A 23,817-nucleotide genomic window follows, 5' to 3' on the forward strand; every position below is an offset into this window, starting at 1 on the left:
CGCATTTATTAAAAACAGCTGTTTTTGCTGCAGTAAGACAAAAAAGTATTATTTTATCAAAATTGTTGTTTGAGTTTGTAGTCGATGGGTTTATATAGTAATGTTTAATTTTTTGAGACTCCTGAACTCAGGCTGTCAAAAGGAAAAGCTTAATTGGTTATTTGCCTTCCTAAATTGGGTGCATGTCTAGCTAGTGTAGCATAAAAGTTATTAATAAGAATAAAAAGTATGATTACACATCTTGAGAGCTTACAATAATCAAAATCGAACAATATAGAACACAAAAATTAAAAAAGTAAAAAAAACACAAGGTGATGAATCGGTAGCTCAGTGGGTCCACAAGACTTCGGGTCCAAGGTATGGATGTCGTGGGTTCGATCCTGGTATCTGCCACTACTTTTTTATCAGTACACTTCACCCTTGTACAAGATCGGCTCACAACTTGCTTTGCTGAATACGTATCACGCACACTTCTGTGGCCTAGTAGACATGTACAAATAAATACAAGGTAAAAGAGGCCATCGACCTTTTAAAAAAAAGATTGTAATTAAACCTTGTTACTAAACATTTTAATAAGGCTAGGGCTACCTTCTCAAAACAAGCAACTTCCCCTCCAAAAAACAAGACTAGCCCCAATTCTCTTGCAAATGTGACTAAAAATTAAAGGCTAGGTTAGGTGTCTATGAGTCAAATATACAAAGACAAAAATACACACACAAATAATTATGGTACAAAAAAACATTTGAACTCTAAACTCTTTAATTTCAACAGTAAATTTCATCAAAATCCAATACAACAAACGTAAAAACACTGAGCAAAAATGAATTGAGCAAGTGTCATTGGAAGATAAACTTCTCGTTGCTGAGTCGTCGCTCTAGTCCGTGAATCTTGACAGTGTTTGAGAAGTGTCTCGCGATATGAGTCTTGGTGCTCTTTGCGCCGACTGTGGGCCACTGCGCCGACGCCGGCAAGTCAGGCCTCACTCTGATGGTCGCCTCGTTACACATCACCTGCAGTCCTGCAGCCCATGTACATCGTTTGTACAATTCAATTCATTTATTTAAAAAACCAGTTTACAATGATAACTCAATTTAGTACAAGCATTTTTATAATCGACTAGTTAATAGACAGACATCTTTATTGTTGACAAGCAGACAAAAAATAGAAATTACAAGGTACACTCTAGAAACACATTTACGAGCAGCATTGAAAAAAATTGGTGGTGTAAAAAGACGACTAAACAAGGATAAAAACAAGAAATGAGTCATCTTCTGAAATTGCTACAAAGAATTTTTGCATGGCAATGATAACGACAAGGTTTGTAAGAGATTACCCAAAACACTGTAACTGCTTAGAAAATTAAAACTATAAGTACAGTAGAGTAAAACTTCACTAACTCGACAGTCAACAGCTGACAAGGTGCACGCAAAAAAATGTTTAGAACATTTAGTTTTAATTGTTGAATATTCCACATTACTCAATATATAAAAATTCATCTAAGTAATAAATTGTTATGTTAATAAATAGTCTGATATGTATTCATTTATTAAAACACATTAAAATTTCAAGGTTCTGTATAATTCATCGACTTCAAAACTCAAAAACCTCTAGTTCTACAAATTGTCGAGTCAGTGAGGTTTCACTGTGTAATACTATTATTATTATGATCTATTGTTAATAATAAAACGGATAATAAATATTTTAAGAACTGTAGGGAATAGAGACGATTGAGATAGAGTATAAGTATTCTTACGGAAAAAAGATCTTTCAATGAATCCACAATAGGATCAAAGAAATCAAAAGTATTCAAGGCAAATACGAACCAGGGATAGATGGTTTGAGAGTCAACTTTTGAGGAAACACTGAAGATGGTTTGGCACTTAGACTCTTAGGAGTGTGCCACCTGTCGTTGAAATAAGCTTCAGCCTTGCCCTTGGCATCTGTAAAACACAGTATTGATCAGTCGAGTAACGTTTATATTGCAGCATACTTTACTTACTTTACTTTAATACATTTTAGTGAAATGGCGACCATACAAAGTAGGTATTTTAAGCCAAGTATGAATGGAGATGAGTGTAGGATGAGTGGCGCGATCTTGTAGTCTTGTTAGTGACTAAGGCCGACATATTCCTTAGACACAGCTGTGATATACTCTGTTGTGGATGATCTTAAGATAATCTTTACATATAATTCTATCTGATAAATGTGGATCGTGATATGAGGGACGTTTTTTAAGTAAGGGCCGCTTTTGCGTATGTCTCCGTAGTTTGCTTGTACACCACAACAAGGCGGATCTTTGCTCTTAGCATCATTTGTGAACAGTACAGCAACATTAGCTCTGTAGTTACAAGTACGATTTGGTGTGTGTTTAAATTTGTCTAATTATTAAATGTCCCACCACATGCAAGATAAGGTCAGTCATACGATTTTTTTTTAACACGAGAGACCTTTCCAATGCTGACATTTGTCACCAGATGACCGAAGGTTATGGACCTATTGCAATGAGTAAGGGTAAAATGCGGACATGAGTCAGGGAGTGTAAAAATGGATGTGAAAACATTTTTCTTTATGGTCTTATAAGAGTAATAGTTCCTCACAGAAAACAAAATTATACTTACTCAATGAAACAGGCGGTTCAATAACGGTTCCTTTAACTGGCTGACAATTGACTGAGTTTTCTTTCAGTTTCTGCAACAATGAAAATAACCTGCTCTAATACCATAGACTAATCAAAAACTCATTTCAAAAACACAATAGAATAATTTATTAACAAAAATATTAAAAAAAAAAACAATTCATTTGACAATTTTAATTTACAAATTCAATTTTAACAAATCAAACAACAATTTCACACCTGGGAGTTGTTTGAACAGTTCTCTACGGTGTTCTGCTTCGTTTGTAAGGAACACAACTTTCTCGGAGGTAACGGAGGATGGAAGTTACTCAAACTGTCTTCTCTGTGATCATTTGTCCCTTCGTTGTTTTTCTGTCTATCGAAACTCATGTTTTTCAAAACAGACTTCACCTGAAATAAAGAAGTGTTTTCAAGACCAATGATCAAGGATATCTGGCTCTAGTTTCAAACTATTAACAAGATTTTGACTTTTCTCAGGATCTAACCGACAACCTTCTGAATACTAGGCGAGCACTAGATTGATACAATAGTTAGTATACAACAGTCATTGATTCAACTTAATACTTAGAGAATCTAAAATCACCATTTCAAATTAAAATCTAATCCAAAGAAACAACGTTTATTGGTGATTTCTAACAAAAAGAAACCTTCAGAACAATTTTTTCGGGTGTAATGAAACATTTATGGAGCATATACATGGGTTATGGCAAATAAAGATTGATTTATTGGTTACAGACAAACAAACAGGAAAGAAGTAGGTTTAATTTTGAAATAGAATTTTGAGGAAAATATTTGGTCCTGTTAAAGAGGGAGATGGATGGAGAATCAGGCACATCGAAGAAATCAGAGAAATGTTCCACTCCCCAGACATAGTAGGAGAAGCCAAGAGCAGAAGACTAAGGTGGGCTGGCCTATTTAGGAGGGAAGATTGCAGACTAAGTGAAGAAGTTTGGAGGCAAAACCCAGTGGCAAGAAGACCCCAACGAAGACCCAAGGATCATTGGAAGGACCAGGTGGAAAAAGATTTGCAAAAGCTAGGCAAGAAGATTCAGGAAACAGGGAGGCAATGTGTTTATGGAGGCAATGTATTGGTGAGGCCAAATACCACCTATAGTACAGTGCAATTAGCTTAAAAAAAGAGCAAACCGGGACATCAAAAAAAAAAGTTTCAAACCAATGCCATATTGTTGAATAGACTTCCCTCAATGTGTAAAAAAAGTTACACTGATTTGAGTGTCGGGTTTGGGGGGGAGGGGGTAAAAATGGGGTTAAAATAGGACTTTTTTTACTTTTTCACAAATACCTCAAAAACGGTGCGTTTTTCTTCAAATACAATGAATTACAAAAATAATCTACATTAAATTTCGAACAAAATGATACCATACAATACCTATCTACTATGAACGGTTCAGGAGATATTGGGGGGTAAATGTGATTTTTCCTTAAAATTCTAAAAAAATTGGTTTTTAAATAGTGAAAAACCATGAACACCCATAGAAAAAGTTTCTAATGAGTGCCAAATTGTTCAATAGACCTCCCTTAATATGTGTAAAAAAGTTACACTGATTTGAGTGTCGGATTTGGGAAGTAGGGTTTAAAGAAAATGGGGCAAAAATAGGACTTTTTACTTATTCGCAAATACCTCAAAAACGGTGCGTTTTTCTTAAAATTTAATGAATTACAAAAAAAACTTACATTAAATTTCGAACAAAATGATACCATACAATACCCATCTACTATGAACGGTTCAGGAGATATTGGGGGATAAATGTGATTTTTCCTTAAAATTCTAAAAAAATTGTTTTTAAATGGTGAAAAACCATGGACACCCACAGAAGAAGTTTCTAATGAGTGCCAAATTGTTGAATACACTTCCTTAAATATGTAAAAAAAAAGTTACACTGATTTGAGTGTCGGGTTTGGGGGGAAGGGGGTGAAAATGGGGTGAAAATAGGACTTTTTTTACTTTTTCGCAAATACCTCAAAAACGGTGCGTTTTTCTTAAAATACAGTGAATTACAAAAATAATCTACATTAAATTTCGAACAAAATGATACCATACATACCTATCTACTATGAACGGTTCAGAAAATATTAGGGGGTAAATGTTATTTTTTCTTAAAATAAAACAAATTGTTTTTTAAATGGTGAAAAACCACGGACAACCCATAGAAAAAGTTTCTAATGAGTGCCAAATTGTTCAATAGACCTCCCTTAATATGTGTAAAAAAGTTACACTGATTTGAGTGTCGGATTTGGGAAGAAGGGTTTTGAGAAATGAGAGGGGAATGGGGCGTCCTTTACTATTTTACAAATATCTCGAAAACGGTGCCTTTTTCTTAAAATATAATGAACTACAAAAATAATCTACATTAAATTTAGAACAAGATGATACCTTACATTACCTATCTACCATTAACGGGTAAGGAGATATTAAAGGGTAAATGTGATTTTTTCTTTCAATTCAAAAAAGTTGTTTTTTTAGCGAATTTCCCATATAGGGAATAAGCTATTACCGTGGTCCTCATTGTAAGACCTGGACCCGGGACCGATTTATTTTTTCGTTTTGAGGTCCCTAGAGGCAAAAAACACCATCCGTTCAAATTCATATATATATATATATACACACAATTGTTTGGATAAAGGGCTACTATTATAAATAATAAAGAAAGCATACTAACTCAGTACCCTGAAATTATTTTTATTTTTAAAACTCAAAAATGATCCGATTTTGATGAAATTTGGTACAAACGTGTAAACCTACATTTATTCGAACGAGTTCGCGAACCAGCATGATCGGACTATGGGAACAGGGGTTTATGGGGGGTTTTATGGGGTAAAGATAGGTTTTCCCATTTTTGACCCTAAAAACACAAAATTTTACAAATTTGTATAAGTGTTGCTAGTCTATTTCCAAGCGTACACGCTTACTAATAAAATAAAACGTGAATAATAAAAGCACGCTGTTTTGTGTTGTTTGGTTGGAATACTGGTGTGCGACAAAGGAAAAAACCGTACGACAACGTAAAAACTGCGACAAAAGTAAGTATATGCAACAATTAGCAGCTTTCTGTACTATAATCTGCTAAATATAATATGTGCAAGGAAGCCCACTTTGTCGGGTGACTGTAGGAAAATAACTATTGTAACACGGATATTTTTACTTAATAAATAATCAATGATAAAACACACTTATGAATCAAACGGTAGAAAGTTCACTGTGTTCACGTATCTAGGTAGATTTGTTGTTTCAGGTAGGTAAGTCATTAGTTAAATTGTCGCTATATATGTGTTAAAAAGGAAAATAAAAAGTGTTACTTCAAAAATTTACAAAATTACTTATGAATAAAATTCCCTACACCGTTTTCACACCCTCCTACCCGCAACCGGCAGGAAAATCAGTGTAACTTTTTTACACATGTTAAGGCAGGTTTACTTAGCGATTTGGCACCAATTACAAACTTTTTTAATGGGTGTCCGTGGGTTTCCTCCATTTAAAAAAGCCAATTTTTTATTGCATCAGAAAAAATCACATTTAGCCCTCTATATCTCCTGAACCGATCATAGTAGATAGGTATTGTATGGTATCAATTTGTTCGAAATTTACGGTAAATTATTTTTGTAATTCATTGTATTTTAAGAAAAACGCACCGTTTTTGAGGTATTTGCGAAAAAGTAAAAAAAGTCCAATTTTCACCCCATTTTCATTAAACCCTACTTCCCAAATCCGACACTCAAATCAGTGTAACTTTTTTACACATATTAAGGGAGGTCTATTGAACAATTTGGCACTCATTAGAAACTTGTTCTATGGGTGTCCATGGTTTTTTACTATTTAAAAACCAAAAAAACAATTTTTTTATTTTAAGAAAAAAATCACATTTACTCCCCAATATTTCCTGAACCGTTCATAGTAGATAGGTATGTATGGTATCATTTTGTTCGAAATTTAATGTAGATTATTTTTGTAATTCATTGTATTTTAAGAAAAACGCACTGATTTTGAGGTATTTGCGAAAAAGTAAAAAAGTCCTATTTTCACGCCATTTTCACCCCCTCCCCCCCAAACCCGACACTCAAATCAGTGTAACTTTTTTTTACATATTTAAGGAAGTGTATTCAACAATTTGGCACTCATTAGAAACTTTTTCTCTGGGTGTCCATGGTTTTTCACCATTTAAAAACAAATTTTTTTATAATTTTAAGGATAAATCACATTTATTCCCCCATATCTCCTGAACCGTTCATAGTAGATAGGTATTGTATGGTATCATTTTGTTCGAAATTTAATGTAGGTTATTTTTGTAATTCATTGTATTTTAAGAAAAACGCACCGTTTTTGAGGTATTTGCGAATAAGTAAAAAAAGTCCTATTTTTGCCCCATTTTCTTTAAACCCTACTTCCCAAATCCGACACTCAAATCAGTGTAACTTTTTTACACATATTAAGGGAGGTCTATTTAACAATTTGGCACTCATTAGAAACTTTTTCTATGGGTGTCCATGGTTTTTCACTATTTAAAAACCAAATTTTTTTAGAAATTTAAGGAAAAATCACATTTACCCCCCAATATCTCCTGACCCGTTCATAGTAGATAGGTATTGTATGGTATCATTTTGTTCGAAATTTAATGTAGATTTTTTTTGTAATTCATTGTATTTGAAGAAAAACGCACAGTTATTGAGGTATTTGTGAAAAAGTAAAAAAAGTCATATTTTAACCCCATTTTTACCCCCTCCCCCCCAAACCCGACACTCAAATCAGTGTAACTTTTTTTTACACATTGAGGGAAGTCTATTCAACAATTTGGCGCTGGTTTGAAACTTTTTTTTTGGATGTCCCGGTTTAGGTCTAATTGCACCGTACTACTAGGGTATCCATGGTCATGGGAGTAAGTAGGTAGTAATGAAAACAAGCCTTATCTGTAATGGCAGCATTACTGAAAGCACCACTCACCTGATCCTCAACTCTGAAACTCCTGACTAGAAAGTCTCTTTGAGCCATCAACGCTTGTCTTTCCTTTTCTTCCTCCTCAATGATTGGCACCGGATCAAAGGAATTGCAGGGAGCTTTCTTTTTCTAAAATAAACAAAAAGATACTCAAAATACAGGTACCTGAGAAGTCATGAAACTTGATATCAAGGAATTCTTTTCTTATCAAGTTTTATTACTTTCAAAATAGTTTTTTAAATCGCAAAGTCAGAGTGAAAAGTGTTTTCTCTGTCGAGATGTACTTGATATCCAGGCCATTGTTAAAGATGGTTTTAACCTAGGTACGATTAAATACACTCACCACTGGGATCTTTTTTATCTTAGGCTTTGTCAGCGGAGACTCTGGGTTTGGTTGTTTCTCCTTGTTTCCAATGCGCAAGTTGGCTTCGCCTCGCAGTTTCATCTGAAATGACAAACTTAACTATAACTTTGCAGTTAAATATAAATCTGTGTCGATATCTAAATTGGGTTAAGTTTTAAAGCTTATTACAAGATTTTGCTGTACAATATGGCTTCATTAATGGCTGGTAATACGAAATTAAACTCAATCTACTCTGCCAATCACAAGGTCTGTTACCTCAAACTCCTCCCTGTGCAGCCGCCCTGCCTCCTCCCTGGCCCGTGACGCGAATGTCTCCTGGAACAGCGAGCTCTGTGTCTGTGTGAAGAACACCTGGTATTTGGAGTCAGAGGGTGAAGGGTAGATTTGCCTGTAGTTGCCCAAGTGACTCTCTTCCCACTTGATCTGTGTAGCCAGCGAGTCGAGCGGGTTCCTGCACACACAACGGTCACGCATGTTTTACAACAGTTTGGACCTTGGAAATGTTTGTAAGTTAACACAGGTTCTAGATTAATAAAACAGTATAAAAATCGGAGGTAAGTTTCAAGACTTTTATTACCAGAAAAAATATACAAATCCTTAAAATAGTTACTTGATTAATGATTTTATAATGAACCAGCCACTGGTAAAAAACAAGGACTGGCTGCGGGAAAGAGTCCTTTGACTTGACACTCAGAAAGAATTTCTTATTCACAAGCTCACAACATAGGTCTAAGTAAATAAGTTGAACCAATAAAGAGGAAGAAAGTTGAAAATGTACAGGATGAGTAAATGTGAAGGTTTCAATACATTACATTTATTAATATTTACATTACATTAAATTAGTATTTAGGGCCTAACTAATCATGCTTTACTACTAAACTATTCATAGTCAATGTTAGTTAATTCCTATTCATTTTAGGTTAGGTGTGCATTATCCAGGACCACTCACAACTCATTATTGTGGATAATCGGGTATCGACTGTCTACTAGATCTCATCACGGCTAGCATAATAATAATTAAAGGTAAAGTAGACACACGCTAATCCGGCACATTCCGTACACTGGCATGGTTGGACTGTTGAACGTCTTCTAAACACTACCGCTGTTACGAAAGAAGTGGAAATACAGTACTGCTGAAAAAAGAATTCGACCGATGTCTGAACAATCGCTTCAGACGTCCGAACTATTGATCCTGACCTGCGAACGATTGCTAAGGTCCTCTGAACAATCACTCTCGACGTCGGAAAGATCGCTATCAACAACTGAACGATCGCACCTGATTCTGCTAATCTTTACATAAGTCTGTGAAGATCCCACCCCAACGTCTGCCAATTGCACCTTCAGACCGATGGTACCGGACCATCATACACCGAATTAGCCGACGTTTACTGCAACATTGTGCTAACAATGTAAGCAAGCCTAGACTTCCACAGCTTGGGACATTTTATACTCACATGTCAGGTAAATTAGCCCTTGTAGCGATAGCTTGCATCAACCTGTCCCTCACCCTCTGCCTGTCTTCCTCCATCACCCGCCTCTTGTCACACCTGGTCAAGTTGAGTATAGTGAAGGTGTCCTTCAACAAACTCTCCTTCACCTCCTTATCCAGCTCCGCGTCTGTGTGGTAGCTCGGTGAGTGGTTCACCTGTACACAGCATCGCCATTATAGTGCTGCGCAAATCTGGTCGCTGGTTCAATACCAAGTGAGATCGTTAACAGACCAAGATGCCATTGTCATAGGGCTTTCAATACTGTATTGTATTATATCTATGTAGTTTTTGTATGTACAACGAAGAAAAATAAAGATTTGTTTATTAAAAAAATAATGATGCTTTCTAACTACAGGTCGAGGTTTGATAGTAAAAAGACCATGGTTTGGAGCGTTTCCCTTATAAAAACGTAAAACTGCCAGTCTAGCTTAGAAATAAAAGCACTATTGATTGTCGAAACCCGAAATTTGTAATCTCAAAACCGAAACATGAAAAAATTGAATTGCAAATCTTGAATTTTAAACCCAACATGACTGTTTTACTTTCCTCGTTAAGGTTACAAAAATATACAGGCCAATTAAGTTTGTTATGCTGTCAAATCTGAAATAAATTGGACTCCTGATTCTGACACAATAACATGAATATTTCACTATTACACTTAAACCTAAAAAAAAACATCAAGTTTAATAAAAAACAAATACTGAAAAAATTAAACTTTTGACACTGACGTAATGGCATGAATATGAGATCAAAACACTGATTAACTGCCCAATATTTGAGGTTAAAATATGCTCCCAGTTTCAGTTTTAAGTTTTCAATCTCGAAACTTGATGACAATACATCAATATAAAGCATCTGTACAGTTTTTATGATTTGATGATGTTAAATTTGATATTACGAGAACGACTTCAAACAAGAAGCCGTGGTTTGGGTCTAAAACATGAATATCTCTATGCTCATGAGAGTTACATTCTTTCAAAACAACTTTAGAACCTTACTTTTACTTGAAACAAACACTTGCTTACAATATTTCCTTACCTCTAGCAAGTAAGGTTTGAGCTTGTAGTCGAGTATGATGTCAAAGCCGAGGATCTCAAAGCACGCAAAGGTAAAGTCGTGGCAAGGAAAGCAGGCGTGATACGAGTGTTTGAGAGTGGGATGTCCAGCTATCACAGTCTTGATTATGATGTCGTCAATACTCGCCCAGATCTGGGAAACGTTGTACTGCTTACGCTCTAACCAGTTGTTCAACGTCGATATACGTCTAGAAAGTAACAGACGTCTAAAAATCTAACACAGACCTTTCAGCCATTCAACAGTCCATTCATTTTCATATCTTGTTTTGTATTTGAAAGATTCACTTTACTTAGTTGCTTTACCTTTGGTTCCAGTTCATCCAAATCACTCTCCATTACACACTTACTACTCTACTTCTTAACCGACAAAACAAAACTAACACTAACTAGATAACACTAACAGACTACTCACTTGGCTATTTTGCCAGAACGATAGACGAGTGAGACGACAGTCCCGCCCGGGCAGACTTCGAGTCTGCAGAGCTACCAACCTAACGTTAACGCGATAAAAAATTCCAGATTTTTCAAAAAATTTCCCTATTGTGTATGTAAAATTTGTATAGGATCAGATATGCGGGAGTATTTCTACTGAAAGCGGGAGTGGACATCAGAACACGGGAGACTCCCGCATAATGCGGGAGAGTTGGAAGGTAACATGACTTGTGGTTGAGTGAGTTAAATTTCCTGTAATTGCAGATAAAATGTGGAATCCAAATGTCAATGTAGAAATCTAGGTTGTATGAATAATTTACTAACTATCTTTATATTTTGACCCATTGAAATTATTTCTAGGAGTTTGATACTTAGGCCTACTGTTACTGAATACCCTGTATATGCTTATGTATATGAGAAGCCAGAATTTTTTTTTAATAATCCAAGTAAAAGATTTTTGAGCATTTTAGTTTTTTTAATGATCAAAGACAATCTTTCGCTTTCCTCGCAACAAAACTGCATTTACAACTTTTTCAAGCTTTTACCTTTTACTGCCAGCCTCTTCGTCCACAACGTAGGTCCTGCTGTGTTTGTTGACCGAGTAGTTGGTCAGATGCATGTACATGTTGGTGATGTTGTGAGGCGCTGGGTCACAATATCTGCTGGTGGCGAACCTGCGATAGACAACAGTGGAAGAGCGATTATATTTTTCAAGAGCCATAACACTCAGCATGGAAGCTCATGTAAAGAAATATTTAGAAGTTGAGCCGATATAGTGCTCGCTTTCAAATCTGAATGTGCCATCCGTCATTGGGCCGTCAATGAATAATACCATCTAGCAATAGATAACTTGTTTTTAATTCCTCTAGGTTCAAATCTATAATTGTTTTCAACGTTACTTCAGGCTAGGTCTAGAGGGAGTCACGGTATCCGTTGGTGGTTGGCGGGATTTAAACCTAGGACCGAGGGAACCAAAGTCCCACGATCTGCCACTAGACCAGCTCGCTTCCTGACGTTAGGTAGTAACAAGATCAGGGTTTGGACTATTCCCTAACACAAATGTTAAACATGCCAAAGATGTGGATACACAAAAAAAAAATTAGCTACCATCAAGATGAAAAAACAGGGCATGAGTAAGTAGCCTAGTGCACCAATAAGCCCAAGTCACCATCTTACTTTATGTAATAACTATAATCGATAAAAAAATTATTTGTATCTCTGTTAGAACATCTGATTTTATATAAACACTAATTTTTTAACAAATTGTAATTGATTAACATGCATATACTTATTCAGATACCGTGAGGCAGCACTCAAGGCTTTAACTTGTGGCAAAATGTATTAATTAATTTATTCTAACTTTTAAAGCCAACCTACCTTGCAAGTCCGTCATTGTATACGTAAATTCTCAGAGGGTCCACAGAAGAAATAAGTGTGTAAACTCTCATGTCGAACTTGAAACCATCGACTAGGAACGGCTGGAAATGAAAACTTTTGTAAAATAATTATAGGTACACTCCTTAACTAAAGTATAACGGGAAAGACGCAACTACGGTAGTCCATTGGTAGTCGAAGCTGACTTAACGTATATATAACTTAAGGATAAATAAAACCTTCAAACATCTTTGTTTAGCAAAACTGTATCAATTCCATGAAGCAAAATCATAGTATGTCTCTTGTAACCTACAAAATCTTTTGAAATTAAATTTCACAACTAACTGGAGAGACACAAAATATTCCTTCAACGTTGATATAAAGTTCACCTAAGATCTTCTTACCTTTGATATGTACACTTGACAAATCATCCTCTCAAATGGCTTGACGTCTTTCAAGTTGCGTGTTAGGAAGATGCCTCGTCCTCGACAGCCCAAGTCTGGCTTCAAAATGAAGGTCTTGTTGCGATGTGATCTAGAATACTGCAACACTTCTCCTAGGCTGAAACCACGAGTCAATCCAAGTTGAAAATTAGTTAAGAAAGAGATGAGAATTAGTAAAACAAAGTCATTAGACAGGGTGAGGCATTGAGACCCCATTTATTGTTGTCACATGATAGTCATGCAACAATGAATCAGCTGTGCTTAAAATTTCAATCAAACTATGCTATTTTAGTAACAATAGTGGTATGAGGTTATTAATGCTGTGGTTTTGGTGTGGAAACCTATTTTAAGAATAGCGATTCTTTTGCAAACACTCAAATATTGTTTGGACCACATTCCATTGTTGGAAGATAGGGTGCTGTTTCAGATCGGAAAACGATAGCAACAGGATAAAAGTATTTAGCATTACAGCTTAAACTATAAAATAATCTATAGAAGCCGTAAAACTATTTGTACACCAGCAAATGTGGATAGTACAAGTTGCAGTGGATCGAAGTCCAAAGCGGTTTGCAAGAAGACCTTCGTTGTTGGAAACTACTAAATAAGGGTAAGTAAATATGTATAGGTTTATGAACCCACAACTAACCAAGTGCAAAGTGAGTTTTAATCAGATTTGTGTTGACCTCTTGTATTCTCAAGGAAGCACTTACAGTAGACTAAAATAGAATAATAAAATGTTTCTTATTTAAAAACACTAAAAATACGAAGAATTTAACAATGCAGGAATTGAAATATTAATGAAAAAAAGTGAGAACTTCAAAATGACTTACCATTTCCGAGCTTATAAATAACAAATATTTAACTAATATAAGCCTACACTAGTATGTTCTAGCTTACATATTAAATCCAATACTGTGCATATCTACAGAACTGTACAACACAAGCACAAACAATTATGTAGCTATCTAAGCATGAAGACTATTTTCTAAACGATCCTTAAATTTCAAAATTAGATTGCAAAAGCATGAATATTTTTTAAATCATCAGTATTTGGATTAGAAAAACAAGATTGTTTCTTGAGCAAAAAATCCATTGCCTAGGATTGTCGATCATTTAATATTTTTACTTTAAGAAATTGTTACTACAAACCTAACCAAGGCAACAGAGCTATTTCATTCTGTGATTTAAACAACCCTAAAACTGCTCAAAGTCCTCTTTTATACCTACTGAAAATAACCTGTTTTATATCTTCTCAACCGTCGCATAGTGAGCAGAATTTTGATTAAAATTTTGAAAAAATCAGGTTAACAATAAGAATATTGAAAATATGAGGAATAGCATTTTTATTGTTTTTCCTTCACATCGTAGGACTTTTTAGCCATAATCGTAAAAACCGATTATGTTATAAGTTATAACTTTCTGCTAATCGCAATCAAACTAAAAATGAACAGCTGGTGCAATATGAAATGGGTTGCAAAGGGTGAGAGCTAAATTTACAAAATGTAAAAGATTAGAAAATGTGCAATAAATCTGAAAATCTAAATAAAACAATAATTCTGGACCTACAAAAACTTACTCAGAAGGAAGACACCAAGTTTTGGGAAAGAAGTTATATTCTTTTGGAAAGAATTTGAGCATGCGATTAAGATTTCGTGCGAGCAGATCTTTGCGACAAATTTCGGACATTCCAGGAAAATGATTTACTTTCTGAAAAAATCAGTAGCTGTACAGATATTGTTGAAGTTTTCAAAATATGATATTCACTAAACAAAAACTAATTTTAACAACTATTTCAATTTTAAATATGAATTTGTTGAAATTACTTTCAACAGGGAAATTGTCAAATAAAAACATTATAATGGAAGATATTTTAATATCTTCCGAGTTACGACCGTGTATTAAATATGTGTAGGTTCCTTTCACCTAAAAAAAAACTTCCAAAATGTACTCACTGTAAAAAAATAAAATGTGTTTGGTGTTAAATTAATTTATTTTTTATTTAAGCAACGAATGGTTTATGATTGACAGCAATATACAATATGTTTGTGTGTGGATGAAATGGTAGGTGGTTGTGTTCTATGACATCTTGTGCTGTTTGTTGATGATTTTGTTTCAAAGCAGGATTCTACGCATTATTCCACAAGTGCAGTTACTTTGCACAATGATTTCAATTTGATAATACTACAAGGATTTGTGTAATGGTTTTTAGTTTTACAAAACTAACATGGAATAAACGTGTACCTACGACTTAATATAGAACCTTGTGTAAATTTTACTACGTTTGGTCCTATTGGTGCCACAATTTACGAGCTTAAAGCTGGATTTACGAATCTGAATACTGATACATGTCTCTTCCTTTACAAGTCAAAAATGTGGCCTATGTTATCATTATTTGACTAACTTCTATTACATTGGTGTTGTCACATCAGGTGTAGCAAATACAACTTAAAACTTAGAACTAAAAAATTTTACGCTTGTCAAACTATTTATTAACGAAACGTTACAGTAGGTTTATATCCCAAAGGAAAGTTAAACAGTCAAAATGGCAGGACACTTAGATATACAATAGGGTAAAAAGAACTATTCCAATCTGTGGACCCTAACTAGTATAATATAAAAATTCATTCTAGTCCATGATAGGCAAGAAACAAAGTTGTCATTTCTCGGGTTTCTGAAACAGTGATTGGTTTTGCTAAAAATTACCCAGTATCCCTTTTACCCTTCTACACATATTTGTATGTATAACCTGGAATCTCCTCATTTCCTTAGCTCGTTCTACAGATATGAAGCTGTCAGTCCACATAAGGTTCCATAGGTCTCGTTCTCCTACTTCCCTCATGCCCAGGCTGGATGCGATCCTTCGTATAATGTCGTACTTGCAGTAGGATGTGCATATTGTAGCTCTGAAACAAGTGTTAGGTCATCATTCCTTTATTGAACTAGTAATAGGCAGGGATGTATTACAGTAGAGCGACGGTTATCCGAAACAATTGGGACAGAGGGATGTTCGGATAATAAATTGTTCGGATAGTCATACATTAAGCGTAATTACAATCTCTTAATCTTGGCATAAAGTGTATTATTTGAGCTACAAACAAAACAAAAATTGTGATCATTGTAGAAACTTTAATTTACTGCAATGCTTCTGTGATCAAGATCTTTAATATATATGACCATATCACCATGATTAGATAGGGCCTACATAGAGCTTTATTAGCATAGCACACTCAGTATTGCATATAAGCTAAGCGTTAAGCATAGTAGGCCTATGCTAGTATAATGTGCAGGCTTCTATCCTCACTGTCTAGCACAGGCAATAGCTTTGTCTGCACTGTTTTTTACGTCAGTAATTGTCAAGTTCCCAACACCAAACTCACGAGCAAAGCTTGAACCACTTGTTTTTCAGCTGATTTATATTTTAAGTTTGTCAGATGTACTAAGTACAACACGTTGCATTTTTCCTGATATTTCTATTGCCTACTGAAAACCAAGCAAGCCAAAAACGCTACATACTTGAAACAACAACCACTGATGTTACTGTCACATTTGAGGTTAAATATATACGTGTAGGGCCCCTGTAAAACATTCCAATACAATCAACGTTTCGCTGAGTTTTACACAAAAACCCTACAGTTGACATTAATAATTCTGATTTTAAAAGTCTTAAAATACTTTGAAAAGATATAAAGGTCCCTTAAATAATAGCAATGTAATTTTTCTGTCACAAACAGACACATATTTCAATAGAACTGATCATCTTAAATAATACCATTATAATACTGTACGGTATACAAAAATATAAAATATCGCACACCATTACATAAACCCTTAAAAGAAAAATTGGCATATGAACAGCTTTTTAGACATACTTTTTCTTCTTCCTTTTTTTCCTCTGCGCCACAGCACTCGGACATTTGCTCGACGCCGCTGACTTTTTGGGCTTGAGTTTGTTTTCCTCATCATGTCCAAGGAGGTTGGGACTTTTGATCTTATTTAGAGTCACATAAATTTCTGTAACAAAACAAAACAAGTTAAATATTACAAAATTAGTTTTAATAAACTCACAGTATTGCTTCAATTTCATGAGCTAGACGCTTTGTTTAGGAATATTCGATGAATGGACATAGCAACCCGTAGACGATTCACTAAAAACCTCATCTGGTATTCAGATAGGCCTACTAACTTAATCAAATCAAATCAAATCAAATCAAAATTTTCTTTATTCATTATGTACACATAGAGTACAGAATGGCGTCAACAAGTACTATTATAAACTAGTAAGTACAAGTATATATAATACAATAATAAATTAAAATTATAATCACTGTAAGAAATTAAATTAACTGTTACAGACGACATATGCTTAAAAAAATTCATTAAAACTGTACAAAGGTTTAACAATAATAAATGACTTCAATTTCTTTTTGAAGGACCCAAAATCAGTTATACATTTTATGTTTTCTGGTAATGAATTATAAAATTCGATGCCTGAATATGTTGGCTTCTTCTCATAAAATGTTAGCTTATGTCTATTAAAACAACAATGACTATTTTGATTTTTTTTTATCCACAGAATCAGATCATAGATTAATTGGTTGTAAACTGTCATTATTCCTAAATTTGAAAAATGTTCTCTGGCTGACTCAAACCACTTAAGTTTCATTATTATTCTTATTGCTTTTTTTTTGTAATATAAGTATCATGTTTAAATTTTCATTAGAGGTGTTACCATAAACCGACAAACCAAAAGAGACATGAGAGTGCACAAAAGCAAAATAAACTGCTTTAAGGGTTTTAATATCACAAAATGGTGATAACTTTTTAAGGATGAAAATACCTGTTGACATTTTTTTACAAACTTGAGATACATGAGTGTTCCAGCTAAGAAGTCTATCAACAGTTAAACCAAGGAATTTTGTTTCCTTAACTTCATCAATAAAGGAATCATTAAGACAAACATTCTTTACCACAGACCCACTTTTCCTATTTGAAGCGGAAAAATTAATACCTATATTTAGTTTTTTGTTTATTTAATAAAATGTTTAAATCAGCTAAATGTTGTTGGATTGCATTAAGTTTTATAAAAGAAGATATTTCTATATCATTTGCATGGTATCCGGATAGTTTTATATTTACATCATACTTACTAGCCTGGGAACACTTGTCACACTTCATCATAACTAGACCGAGTTTGCCAAGACCTACAGGGCTCACTCAATTTTCACCATTCATTTCTAGTATGATATTGACTGCAAATCGATCTAGGTAACTTAGACCTAATTATTTTTAGCTAGAAAGACCGTTCTGAGCTTGCGACCAGCAGTCCCAGTTGCCCACACCCTCCACCATGATCGCACAAGCCAATTCAACCGAGAGTACCATGAGCGATGAGTGACCTTCAGGCAAAGCATATTTTAACCGCATAAAAATGTTAGGAGACTTTAACTTAGGCCTATTAGAATGAATCATCTTAACTTACCATTTTCCCTGCTAGTGCTGATATTGCTGTAGCATTGTAAAGACCCAGACACTGGAGTAGCCTGGCTGGAGGAGCTGTACGAGTATGACTCTTGTAGGAAGCTGGGTGAGGTGCAAGTAGAAGCGGTAGTAGACTGCTGGCTCGAGCTGGTTGTTTCATCACAAGTTGACTCCGTACTCATTGTACCTCTCCATATTAACTCTCCATCAAATCTTAAACAAATAACAGTAGGCTAACTTATAATCAACAAGGTTCAGTGTGGAAAAGATGATCTGAAAAGTTCAGTAGAAACTTGTTCAACCGTAACCCTTTTAACCGTCTCTTTGTTAAATCCGTCACCCTGCCACAGCACTTAATGTGTGCACAGCACAGCAGAAAGTGAATACACCATTGTGGTTGAACTTGACTGTCCGCGGTTACCGTAATTACCTTGAGCTTAATGACCAGGGTTTAATTTTTTCTAAAACCTTTTAAATCTATGTTAAACCTAACTTACTTAACGGGATGTTTGTCTATTCCCTTAACCATCACGCTCCTAGTCCTGAGAGAGGTTCTACTGTGCATATATACCGGTAATTTAAAGCACGGCCTAGCTTTCAACACTAGCAAAATATGGTTGTCAAATTATTTTGCCATTAAGTAGCCTACATTAAATTTTATATCACACATAAAAATTATAAAATTATTTTTGCTTGGAATAAGCCTATTTTAGGAATGTAACTTACCGTAATTTACTTAAATAGCTAGGACCTATTTAAGTAGGTGCAGTTAACAGCTACTCAGAAGGTGCATTCCAAATACTAATTGAATACTAAGTACTGTATATGTAGTCATAACTTCTGTTTAACTCCTATTTGTTGTGCTATAGGCCTAGCTCAAATTGTCTATGATTAGGGAAAATGATAAGTTCGGCCTATTTCATAAAATGAGAGGATGGGTAATAGTTTTCAGTAGGTTTTAGTCATGTTCTATCAATTTGCAGAAATTTAACCTCGAATACCATGTATAATAAAGGTAAACCGTAACAGAACATAAGTGCTCATTAGGCCTAGACTTTAATTGCCTATCCAGGAATTGAACTAACAAACAAATTGCATTGCAATAAGTTAGCAATAATTGAACGCGATGAGTACTTAGGCCTAGTACTTCCTAATTAGGCCAATTGGATTAGTTTCCTGCCTCTTGTTTTCCTAATCTGTTTTATGAACATTCGATAGTAGCACAATGTTTAAAAAGTTATGTACATTTAGCTTAACTTATAGTTTATTATTGTTAACTTAGCAGACTAGACTAGGCTTTCAGATAGAACTAGGATGGGATCATATTTCCATAAAACAGTTCCATATCAACTTACCAAAATCGTATTCTGTGTTTGTACAACTAAAAAACTTGGATTACGATTTCTGTATACAATAATAAATTAAATATTTTGGAAAGAAAATAAAATTATCATTCTAATTTCTCCGGTTTGAATTTGTTTGTTTGGGTTTGGGCCTGGGCAATGACAAATCCAACCAAACCAAACAAGCCACAGCCCAGCTGATCGATCAAACAATCGTGCAGGTTAGACAGACCAAAAGAAAAGTTAAAGTAAGAAAGTTTCAACTAAAGAGTACATGCACTTACTGTATATAAACTTGCTTTCTTGTAAAACGACCTAATCAACTCATCGTTTACCATAGCACAACTTGGTTTTTCAATTACGTTATTTATCCTAACCCTCTGCTGTGAAATATTGTAAAGCACTTCACCAAGCCCTATACCTTTTTAATCTGACGTGAAAAGGCACAATCAATCAATCAATTATTTAATATGGAGACGCCACATAATGCACAACCATAATCTCATTCCTAAAACGGACGTAATACATGGACTTTCAAATTTTGATTCACATCTTACAAAACCCAAATACAGTAGGCATAAATCATATCGAAATATACCTACATTGACTGTCCACTTCCTTTATTATTTATCGTAATTTTATGAGCCACAACACCAACAGATTAGGTCTATTATAATTTTCAATCCGTTGATGGCGCTCACCCACTAAATCTAAGATTGATGTTACCCAGACATTCAGGAAAGATCTGAATATTTTACTATTATTTTGTTAATACATCAATTTATGAAAATAAAAATTATTTAAGTGTTAGTAAACCATGAAACTGTTAAAGATTTTATTTTTGGACACTTTATTCTCAAATCTAGCGACTCAAACATACTCTATTTTAGTTCTTTAACCTATTGCCTCTTAATTAATTTCCTACATTTTTAACGTGCAAACTGAACGCGTGATATATGCGTGCATTAATTTTTCATACACTGTATCGTTTTGTATATATTTATCTTGTAAACTAGTTTTTTATTATTTATCCTTTTCTTGTATACAAATTCTGTGTACAATATATATATATTGCGAGTCCCATGCCTCACTTTTAAGTTTAAGTTACCTAAAATGATTCACTCGCTTAGCTTAGTCAAGAGGTGTTAGGTTAATGAGACATAAGACTGCTTAAGGGTGTTACTCAACGTGTAATGAACAAAAATTTAAATTACGAAAACAACAAAAGTTAAAAGTGTTACAACAGCAAAAGAAAACTTTGAAAATGCAAAAAACAACAATAATAAGATAAATTAATTTGCAACGTTAAATTTACAAGAAAAGAAAATCAATTGAAAATATAAAAGAATTAGTTACTGACAAATTATATGACTTTTATGTTTGACAAAGTGTTAGTTAGATATTTTATTCTTTCTACATACTGTCTATTGTCCCAGAAGCACACACACCGATACACGCACTCCCAAACTCCCGATCTTCTTTCTCCGGTGGCCCGTGGTGATCTCCCCGATGTTTTCCTTCAGATCCTCCAGCTCCAAGAGTCTTGACCCCTCCATCTTCATCATTAGCCCTTCTCATTGGCTGATTACCGATAGGGTGTGTGGCTAATAGGTTAACGGTGTTTCTTGGAAGTCAGCCCTACCGGTCATCGCCTAGCTCACATCAGCTGGGAAAGGAATTTGTAAATCGATGCTCATGCTACTGTTCAACTCTGTTCACACCAACTGGTCGACTAAGTGTAATGTGAACAGAGTGTCTGCATAGATGAGCACCGTGGGTACGGGGTTAATCCCCTTTCTTACACCCCCCTGGTTAAAACGTCAACCTACCACCGGTTGACAATAAAAAAGAAAAAAAAAACAACTTAAGGAGATACGCGGAAACATCAATCGCGAAGGTGGGAATCGAACGGATATCTTGATGTGCGTTCCGACTCTTCTTCCCCCCTTCCTGCGACGCGACGCGATCTTGAGGATCGGCGCATTTTCTTGTTTCGCGACCCTTCCAGCGACGCGGTAGAATGAGCTGGTGGTGTATAGCTCATAGTCGCTCACGTCTTCTTTCGCCCCATCGAGTCTCCTTAAGTTAATTGTTTGTTTCATTAATTTTGAACTATTTAAATATTAGCTGTTTGTTAAGATGTTTTTATTTTTTTACATTTATTATTATAAATTATTTTTTGATGTTGAGATTATTTATGGTTTATTCTGGGTAACACTTTGTTACATTAATAGTCTTTCTGAGGGGTTTGAGGTTTTGTGATTAGATTCATTTTAATATTGAGTTTGTGGATGAAATATGCTGAAATAATGAATAAGATTGTTAATATTATTATCCAGACTAATAAAATGTTTTATGAGATTTAGGGATCGATTGGGTTATTTTAGTGGCGCAACAGAATGATATGGAGTTACGATTTATGAGACTTCATTAAATTATTCCGGTCACGATATGCGTTGGAATTTCCGCGCCAGCTGATAGAGTAGGTTGCCATATGAGAAGGATAGCGGCGAGCAGAGCTGGGACGGTGAAATGGGCAGCATCACGGCGTCGGGGTTGAATGGACGGCGAGTGCTGACTATGCGATGGCGATGAAGTCATGTCGTGTTGCGGTGACCTTGTACTTGGTGTTGGCTTCAGGGACTCTTTAACTGCTGAAACTTACTTAACAGTGGAATTATTACATGTTGAAATAGTTTTATTCACAAATGTTGGTACTTGGTAACATACAATTTTAATCGATTCATATGCTTTCCCTAATAAGACTATCTATCTACTTATTGTAATGAATATTTAGTTGTTTGAAATGTATGTTACATGGAACTTAAAATATGACACTTGTATGATACCTGATGTTGTTAGACACATAATGTTCAAAATGGTATTTGGTTCACAATTACTTTAAGACGACACTTTGTTATAGGAGTTTTGAACATAAATGTTTTATTTTAATTATTTATGAATTCTTGCGTGAAAGTCCTTTCTTTCCTTAATAATCTAGAGAGTTGTAAAGACATTTTTGAGTGAATAACTAAGGGTGATCAATCCTTAATTACTTCTCGTTGAGTGGAGTTTGTCCTTGTGCTGTACACCAAACCAGCTTGTTTGTCACTAAATGTCACTAACTATCATTCTTCTTACGCGCACTAGTAAAATCACAAGTGTCCAACGTGTAAGTTAGTTGCTTGTAATAAGAACTAAAAATACAGTCACAATGGTATACTTGATTACGATTGTCTGTGTGTGTCTGCGTGGCCACGCGATATCTTTGTATTAAAAGTCGACTTAACACTTGAGTTTTGTGTAGCTACACATTATTTACATAATATTTACACAAGTTTGCGGGAGTGCGTGTGCTTCGGGAGTAGACGTACTAATTGTTTCTTAGAATACACATTGCTTACGTATGACTAACTAAACCTAAGTGAATACTAGGTAAGGTCAAAGCATATGAATCATATATGTATTGTGGTTAATTATTTTGTGTAGCAATAAATCAAAATCAGTTAAATAGCTAACTTGTGAAATATTTTTATGAATTATTGTATGTTACCAAAATTATCTTATAAAATAAACATAGTATCTATTGACCTAATGTAACTAAATATTTTTAATTTACAAGTCTTGTTTGAAAAACTTTCATTCGGGAGACATGAATTACTTCTTTGACAAGTTTTCCATTTTTTAAGATTTCCACTAGATATGAGACTGGTGTAACTTGTTTTAATACAGTATAAGGACCTTTGTAGCGGTAAGAAAATTTGGTTTGATTTTCCCTCAAATTTTTAGGGTACCATATGAGAACTTGGTCTCCTGGGTGTAAGATTAAGTCTCTCCTATTCCTATCGTAATACATTTTTTGTTTCTTTTGTTCACTAGCTATGATAGAAGGTATTGTGTCCCTAATTTCATTTACAATTCTTAAGTTTTCTAACAGATCTTTTTCTACATTTGGATTTACAAACAAAGTATCACTTGGAAAACTTGGCTCAAAGCCTAAAAATAAGTACGAAGATTTGTACTTGGTTGTCTGGTGTTTACTGTTATTGTAAGCAAAAAGTACATAGTCAATGTATTGTGACCATGCGTTTGGTTTTTCAGCTACATAATGAGAAATCATATTTATCAACGTGTTATTAAAGTTTTCTACTTGTCCATTTACTTGTGGTGTGAAAGCACTACTTAGAATTTGGCATGTACCTATTGCTGTGGTTAAGTCACGAATCAAATT

The 23,817-nt window shown here is 34.7% G+C and overlaps 1 protein-coding gene across 1 annotated transcript; it reads right to left on the reverse strand.

Moving 5' to 3' along the window:
* Positions 1-760: 760 nt before the first annotated feature.
* Positions 761-19,738, reverse strand: LOC129002855 (tubulin polyglutamylase TTLL13-like). The gene is made up of 17 exons (XM_054430951.1): positions 19,599-19,738; positions 18,245-18,456; positions 16,635-16,776; positions 15,512-15,668; positions 14,342-14,472; positions 12,727-12,883; positions 12,326-12,426; positions 11,494-11,622; positions 10,479-10,704; positions 9,405-9,595; positions 8,206-8,401; positions 7,930-8,031; positions 7,593-7,715; positions 2,855-3,025; positions 2,619-2,688; positions 1,824-1,940; positions 761-1,018 (listed from the first exon to the last, which is right to left on the reverse strand). The coding sequence occupies exons 2-17, from the start codon at positions 18,423-18,425 to the stop codon at positions 837-839; spliced, it is 2,376 nt and encodes a 791-aa protein (XP_054286926.1). The 5' UTR covers positions 18,426-18,456; positions 19,599-19,738; the 3' UTR covers positions 761-836.
* Between the last annotated feature and the right edge of the window lie 4,079 nt (positions 19,739-23,817).

The sequence above is a fragment of the Macrosteles quadrilineatus genome, unplaced genomic scaffold, assembly GCF_028750875.1.
Source record: "Macrosteles quadrilineatus isolate MER2022 unplaced genomic scaffold, UCM_ALF_1.0 Scaffold_9__3_contigs__length_116548681, whole genome shotgun sequence".
NCBI lineage: Eukaryota > Metazoa > Arthropoda > Insecta > Hemiptera > Cicadellidae > Macrosteles > Macrosteles quadrilineatus.

Excerpts from the sequence above, each read along its gene's own strand:
- LOC129002855 (XM_054430951.1), bottom strand. The coding sequence starts at position 18,425 with ATGAGTACGGAGTCAACTTGTGATGAAACAACCAGCTCGAGCCAGCAG. Across the intron at positions 8,032-8,205 it reads TGCACAGGGAGGAGTTTGAG|ATGAAACTGCGAGGCGAAGC; the intron begins GTAACAGACCTT and ends TTGTCATTTCAG. Across the intron at positions 3,026-7,592 it reads GTTTCAGAGTTGAGGATCAG|GTGAAGTCTGTTTTGAAAAA; the intron begins GTGAGTGGTGCT and ends TCTTTATTTCAG.